This window comes from Engraulis encrasicolus, chromosome 12 (assembly GCF_034702125.1).
Source record: "Engraulis encrasicolus isolate BLACKSEA-1 chromosome 12, IST_EnEncr_1.0, whole genome shotgun sequence".
Taxonomy (NCBI): domain Eukaryota; kingdom Metazoa; phylum Chordata; class Actinopteri; order Clupeiformes; family Engraulidae; genus Engraulis; species Engraulis encrasicolus.
In genome coordinates, this window is record NC_085868.1 from 47,296,984 (window position 1) to 47,304,502 (window position 7,519).

Below are 7,519 nucleotides of genomic sequence, written 5' to 3' on the forward strand. Positions count from 1 at the left end.
AAATATTAATCAAAAGATCAAATTTGTGAGCAGGGAGCACAGTTTGAATGAGCACCATATTGCAATACCTACTCTTCAGTGCACCTCAGACTAAAACACCATGTTTCCAGTTTGTTACAAAGATTCACAAAGCCATCTGGAACACATTATGTAATAAAACATAGCCTCTATCTTTTGTCAATAATCCTTTATTTCGAGAGGGTACCAAACTGAATGACTCCAACTCTGCCCTACAAAGCAAAAAGGCAGCAACTGTGCAGAGCTCAAAGCTGAGTCAGTTGACTTTAAAATGATGCTGCAATCCAGTATAAGTGGTTTTTGGGATATTACTGATATGTGACAGTTTTGTTACTTTATATTACCACCCTTTTTCCAAATCAATCTTTTTATTTATCTGTAGACTTTGATATATATGGCATTAAAGTTATAGTTAGTCATTTTAAACAGCAATGCAGTTACTGCCTTTTTGCTTTGTAGGGCAGAAATGGTTCCATTCGATTCAATGTTACATGTTAAGAAGTGATTTCACCAAAATCAGAGAACGGCTGGAAGAAAAGTAAAGGTAAAACTCAATAACTCAACAGGGGAGGTGTAAAATCAGCACATTTAAAAAATGGTTGAGTGTTCCTTGAATTTCTTTCCCGGTCAATACAGTCTTTATCTATTTCTATACTGTACAATTCTACATTTACATAGGGAAGAGCAGATGGCCAGAGAAGGTGGTGTGGTGGGCGTAGCTATCCCACACCCATGAGTTGGGCCACAGCTTGACGTACACCACATCTCCCACCTCCAGCAGCAGAGAGACTCCATTAGAGGGATTCACACTGTGGCTCGTCTGGTGAGCGCTAGCAATGACAACATGGTCTCCATTTTTATGCAGGGTGACTCCTCCATTGTTAGACGCATGGCCTCCTGCATGAAGAAACACAAAGAACATGTAGACACCTCGGACCGGAGCTGTGAAAACTCCTGTAGAACACACAAAAAGAGAGAAATGGAAAAATGAGGCGATGATGTCCAGTAAACATTCCCCTCATTACACCATCAGATGAGATGAACAATAATTGACCAGACATTGTAGTTACACCAGCAAGGCAATAACCAGCCAAAACCCCATTTCATTTTTTTTTAATGTAAAAAAAAAAGAATTCACATTATTCATGTTTACAAGTTAGCCATGATTCGTGCCCTGCTTTCAATACATATGTTCCAGAATTGGAATGTTGTATTAGTCATTGAAAAGACTTCATTACCATAGTACTACACTGCTATGGCAGTGCACAGAGTCTTAAGTAATGCATTAACCCATTATCATTGTCATTCTTGTAACAGCTAATTCACAACAATGACCTTGTCTCAACAGATTTTAAGCTTTAAGTTATGTTGATCTTGAACATATTGCTTGGCAAAGGAAAGAGGACATTGAGGCAAAGATATATGATTCAATATGGTTACCAAGTAAACCATACCACATGTCACTAGTGCAACAAAGTGGGATCATGTCTGGTCTCCTAATTGGGTGTGACTTTCCATTGAACTCACTTTCTAGTGTCCCAAAGGGACATGGCTGCCATAGGATGGCAGAATCTTACGTCACATGGATTCTGGACGAAACTCCGTTATGAATTGTCTCTGCTTGTGGTAGGCCTACCTGTGTTTGGGTTATAGGCCTCGCCTATATTGGTGAAAACATGTCTGTAGACCAGTGGAGTTGCAACAGAGAAGGGTCCTGTATGTTGGCCAGCAGCAGTTGTTTGCAGTGCGGCAGAGAAGGACACCCTCCTGTTCTGCCTCTCCATTCTCAGCTCCTCCACCTGTCTCCCTGTCAGGTTCAGACTTTGAACCTGAGCTAGAGACGAGAGCAAGAACAACAGTTATTCCACTGTAAATCATGATGTAGATACACTGTACCTCTACCTTTATACGTAGCCTCTTACTGCAGATGGGGTCGCCAGCGGGCCTATTCACTATTTGCTGAAAATACTCAACTACATCGTAACAGCATTGCTATAACTGCACTGAGAGCCTTAAGTAACAGAGTAAGACATAGTCACTACAATTTTGGTGACAGTAAGGTTATAACATAGGCTCTGTGCTAAGGGGTTAAAACTGCAAACTGGCAGCTTGGTAAACCTCAGAAGTTGATCACAAAAGCAACAAACATGTCAGCCATGGCGTAGCCTGGCCATCCTTTAGTTTGAACAAGCAAACCATCTACAATATTTCAAATCCTCCCCAAAAATTTTGAGCATAGCAGTAGGAAGTTTGCAAGTTTGAATACCATATTGTCTATAATGGAAGTGCCCTTGAGCTAGACTCTAGGGATTCACCAATACTTCTAGATAAATACTACAATCACCAATATTTCTAGATAAAAACGTCAGCTAAGTGTATGTAATGTACCGGTCATTTAAAATACTATTTCTACCCGGTAAAACACTTACTGTCAAAGATGGCATAATCACATAAAGCAGGTATAGCTTACCCTGATATACACTTTTCAGCTGCTCCACATATCTCTCAGTGTCACTCAGTCTGGCTTCAGCCTGTCTCAGTGCCACTCTTTGCTCTTCGACTGTCTTCTCGCTGTTCCTCAGTCTGGCCTCCATGGTCTCTGCTTTACCCTCACTGTCTCTCAGTCTGGCCTCAATGGTCTCTGCTTTACCCTCACTGTTCCTCAGTCTGGCCTCCATGGTCTCTGCTTTACCCTCACTGTCTCTCAGTCTGGCTTCCATGGTCTCTGCTTTACCCTCACTGTCTCTCAGTCTGGCTTCCATGGTCTGTGCTTTCTTCTCCATGGTCTCTGCCTTCTTCTCCATGGTCTCCAGTTGTACCTGAGTGTGCCTGAGCTCCACTCTCTGTTCTGCCAGCTGGGTGCTCATCTCTCGCAGCACGGTGTGGATGTCCGGCTGGCAGGTCTGCTGCTCTGTGGAGGTCGCACCACCAGCCCCATTTTGCATTCCACTTTCTGCTGCGATCAAATCCAAACCGAAGCACAGCAACGGCAGCAGAATTGCTTGGATAGTCTTCATTCTCAACAGACACACACACACACACACTGGTGACACGCTGTTCAGGTTTGTCTAAAAACTGTCTGGAGATACCTTATAGAGCCTCTAAGTCTTAGTGTAGTTTAAGAGCTGCACTTAAGTAAACATTCACAACAAAAGTGTTTGCCAATACCAGGAAAGGCGACTTTTATGACTAACATTGACCCTACGCCAACCAATGGGGTGAAAGGTATTGCCTTCTCAAAAGATTGTGAAATATGAGAAGTGTGCAAGCACATCTCTGTGGAGAGGGTGGAAAAACACAATTTCTAAACTCAGTAGTTGCCATGCCTTCATTGGAGATCTCATGGCTGGAGGCCTTTATGCTGGACTTTCCCATATACATGTAGGTTTACCATGCTGCAGTGGCGGAACATTTGCACACAGGGCCCCAGGGCAAAATACTGATAGGGCCCCTCAAACAGCTGGCCATGGTCACAATAGGGCCCCCCACAGACAATACAGGAGGGTCCTGGGCCCAGGGGCAAATGCATCGCTTGGCCCTAGGCCCATAGAGGCAACTGAATTCATCTAAACACATTCCATTACAAAATGCAGGACTGAAATAGCCATCAGTTGTTATTTCTCATGAACATGGGCAAATTCCTTGCAACATCCGGTCCTTTGTTCAATATTCTAAACCCAATGTGGACCTTCAGTCAAAATAATTGCCCACCCCTGATTTAGGGTTTCCCAGTGGCAATGGAAAGTTCCTCAAAACATTTTGTTCCTGGAACCTATAAGAAACTGGATTGCTTGACGTTTCCTGCAGGGAACATTACTGACTTAGGTGCCCCATAGCAAATGGAAGGTTTTTCAGGGAACTTTTTATTTGTTTATTTGTGTGTTTACAGTGCATGGTCCCTTCTCTACTGGGTGACATGTTAGTAGTCCAACAGCAGCCCAGTAGGCCCACATTTCCCTGGTATATTTATAACTATAAGTAGTATAAATAAGTATATTTATTTATAAGTAGGCCTGTATGTAGATTTATATGAAATAGACCTAGTATTTTAGCTGTTTTAAGCTGTCAAATGACTGGGAAAGTTGTTTCTTTCTTGTGTAGTCAGACCATAGAATGTATAACTCATACACACGACAATCTCACAATGCATTAATTAATTGAGCCACAAGGTGGCAGCATTGCAAGCTCTCGTGAAACATCACCACAGAAGAAGAGAAAGTTTGTTGTTATCGCAAGGGTTTGTGGGAAGTGATTGTTGTCTGTGCTGGGAATGGGAGTAGAAATATTCAACTTCTTCGTGATTTTTACTTTTATTTACTCCCTGATTTAGAAAGTGTCCCAAAATTTAGCCTGACGACCACGCTGTACAAAAGCTTTCCTAACGTTAATGTTAATCTCAAGAAGAAAAAAAACGGACCACTTGCACAATGAATGTAGGATAGAGTTAGAGCAGCCCATCTGCTTTACCGACACATTAAACATCTATGTAGGCTAGATTTTTGTACGATTTGTATCTCGTAAAGTGTTGTAGATAAGTATGGGAGTACACGGACTTTGGAAACTACTGGAGAGCACGGGGAAGCCCATCAACCCAGAGACCCTTGAGGGGAAAATTCTTGCAGTCGGTATCCTTTAACTATGCCATCGACTTTTATCATTATCAGAGAGACAGTACCTGCATGGCAGCCTCAGAAATGCAATGCTAGATAGTCCCAAACTTAAAAGACATCTAATGAATGAATTCAGTTTACTGTTTATTGTTTTGGGGTAATTCAAGCTGTCAGTTGAATATTCTAGCCTCCTTCTGTACGTTACAGCCACTTTGATCTAAGTTGGCTTAACTAGCCTACAGGTTAGTTTTCGCTTGTTCTCAAGGGTAGCCTACTTCAGTCATGGATAAGGATGTAGTAGTCACAAGTGTTCATAGCATGGGGTTTCTGGTGTAACAAGCTCAAACAACTGCCCAGATGTCAGATGATCCCACAGTGATTGGCCTGTGTGTGCGCGCGCGCGTGTGTGTTGTATTTGTGCTTAGATCTGCTTTTGTCTTTATGTATGGGGTTGTGCGCAATTTGATCCACGCATGTGTACTATGCGTGTTTTGGATTATGTGTACTGTATCCTTTGAGATAAATAAAGGAACTACTCTACTGACTGCCCAGTCACCGTGGTTCTCACATCTGGGTAACCAGCTTATCACACCGGTCGCACCTCCAATCCAAAGACCATCTCCCTTACCATTTGGCAAATTAGTTGTCTTTTTATTATGACACATGTGGTGTTCCTTGTGATGAACTCACTCACTTCCAGTGACCTCTATAGACATCATTTAATTATAACTCTCACTGCCAATGATGTCTTTAGACATCAATTAGGGTTTCTTTTTTCTTTTTTGGCAGCAAGACCTTGGGGCTCATCTCCTCAACTTGGTGTAAATTTCAGGCTTCTACACATAGGAACTGATCCTGTAGGTGGCAGAGATGCATTTGTGGGTAGTTATAGTAGACATGATTGAGTTCTACTTCAATTTACGTTTTCTTAGCCTTTTGGTGAGATGTCAGGATTATGGGTGATAGTTATTACCCACCTATGTTCTACAGACCATTACTAAATAATGGAAAGAGTTATAAACAAGCTTTTTTGTTGTGATTCTGTTCTGATGAGTGAGGAGTATTAGACAGGTCATCAGCTGGGAAAATTAGGCCTTTTGTCCTAGCGCACTTTTCTCTGTGGATTACTGACCAGAAGGCCTATTGGAAGAAATTAAAACATGGGGCCACCTCAAGTTTTGCTCAGAATTAAAAATGGCCGCCATTTTCCAAAATGACTTGTTTTCATGCATTATTACACTGTACTTTGTGAAAACCCTGACAGGACAATAGGCCTAATTTTCCCAGCCATAGACATCTATCTGCATCTGCATTATCAGCACTTTCCTTTGGATATTGCAAGGTGGCCAACTTTTATTTTCATTTTTTTTTAGTTTAGTCAACCTTTGTAAACATGTAAGCTTATGTAAGGAAATAGGACAGAATAGTGCTGAAAGTAGTTAATCTTTGATGAATATCACCGTATAGTACAGTGTAATAATGCATGAAAACAAGTCATTTTGGAAAATGGCAGCCATATTGAATTCTGAGCAAAACTTGAGGTGCCCCCATGTTTCAATTTCTTCCATTAGGCCTTCTGGTCAGTAATCCACAGAGAAAAGTGCGGTAGGACGAAAGGAATTTTCCCAGCTGATGACCTGTATGTTATCTGTGTTTTGGTGCGGTTGGTGTTGATATGCAATATACCTAACTCTTTGGGCCTTGGGGGAAAAACACTGAAAATGCTGAAAGCCGTGCAACATAGGAACCCTTCTTTAATAATAAATAAATAAATAGCTGGCACTCAGTGAATTAGTATGCCTTGACAGCCTTTTCCCAGACATCAGCATATGGCTGAACCAGGCGCTGAAGGGAGTTCGAGATCGTCACGGCAACCCCATGCAGAATGCGCATCTTCTCACCCTGTTCCACCGCCTCTGCAAGCTCCTCTTCTTCCGCATCCGACCCGTGTTTGTGTTCGACGGAGATGCGCCTCTGCTGAAGAAGCAGACTCTGGTCAGTGTTGTCCACGTGCTCTTAAATGTACTAGTTGCTAGTTACTCGTAGTTGTTGTTGTAGTAGAGTAGTGCAGTAGCTGCAGCAGCAGAGGTAGTAGAAGGTTATTTCCAGAATTTATGCTGCCCATTCACAAATGATCTACTATATATTAAATTCAATGTAAATACAGTATTTATTATGACTGGGAATTGTACCCTTTTCATACAGTATATGAAAAGTTGGATCTTCTCCATATCTGCCATTTTGACTTACCAGTTATAGACATTTTTTTGCTGGAAAATGTACTGTACTGTACTTTGGTCATACCAATATATATTAGATTATTACCGTTACTAATATTTACGAAAAAGTTTGTGAAGTGGCAGCACACATTTTGAAAATTGCACACCATGCCTGTAAGGACATCTGTAATGTTTTGGGTGTGCATAGAAAAACATAGATGCGAGGAATCATCAATGTGTGTTATTACCAATCATTTGAGATTAAGTATGCATGTTAATGTTTTTCCTTCCTGGGAAATTTAAATTCATCCAAACATCCATCCATGCACACATCCATGCATCCACCCATCCCAAGCAGGACCATTGACGACGAGCATTTGAATTCAGGCTGTTTGCACTCGTATTTTTAATTTCGGGTGTTCACACACAACCATGCTTTTTATTTCTTGGCGGTGAATGCTCAGTGCACAGGAAGCGATGTGTTAAAAATGTTAACGCTGATGTGGTTTTCACAGGCCATCAGGAGACAGCGTAAAGAGGAGAAGGCTCAGGAGTCTCAAGAGACCAAACAGAAACTGCTGAGGACCCTTCTTAAGAAGCATGCCATTAAAGCTGCCGTTGGAGACACCAGGTGCAACATAGAACTTCTATATTTGTTTGTTGGTTGGTTGG

At 41.7% G+C, this 7,519-nt stretch overlaps 2 protein-coding genes across 2 annotated transcripts in view; one reads left to right on the forward strand and one right to left on the reverse strand.

Moving 5' to 3' along the window:
• Positions 1 to 301: 301 nt before the first annotated feature.
• On the reverse strand, positions 302 to 3,035 carry LOC134459564 (uncharacterized). Its single transcript, XM_063211923.1, has 3 exons — positions 2,489 to 3,035; positions 1,655 to 1,852; positions 302 to 972 (listed from the first exon to the last, which is right to left on the reverse strand). Exons 1-3 carry the CDS (start codon positions 3,033 to 3,035, stop codon positions 689 to 691), a joined length of 1,029 nt encoding a protein of 342 aa, XP_063067993.1. The 3' UTR covers positions 302 to 688.
• A 1,253-nt stretch (positions 3,036 to 4,288) lies between these two features.
• Positions 4,289 to 7,519, forward strand: part of ercc5 (excision repair cross-complementation group 5) — an 18,252-nt gene continuing 15,021 nt past the window's right edge. Inside the window, exons 1-3 of the mRNA XM_063211924.1 lie at positions 4,289 to 4,643; positions 6,448 to 6,623; positions 7,363 to 7,478. Of these exons, the coding sequence (XP_063067994.1) occupies positions 4,556 to 4,643; positions 6,448 to 6,623; positions 7,363 to 7,478 (380 nt within the window). The 5' untranslated portion in view covers positions 4,289 to 4,555. The remainder of the gene's footprint in view (positions 4,644 to 6,447; positions 6,624 to 7,362; positions 7,479 to 7,519) is intronic.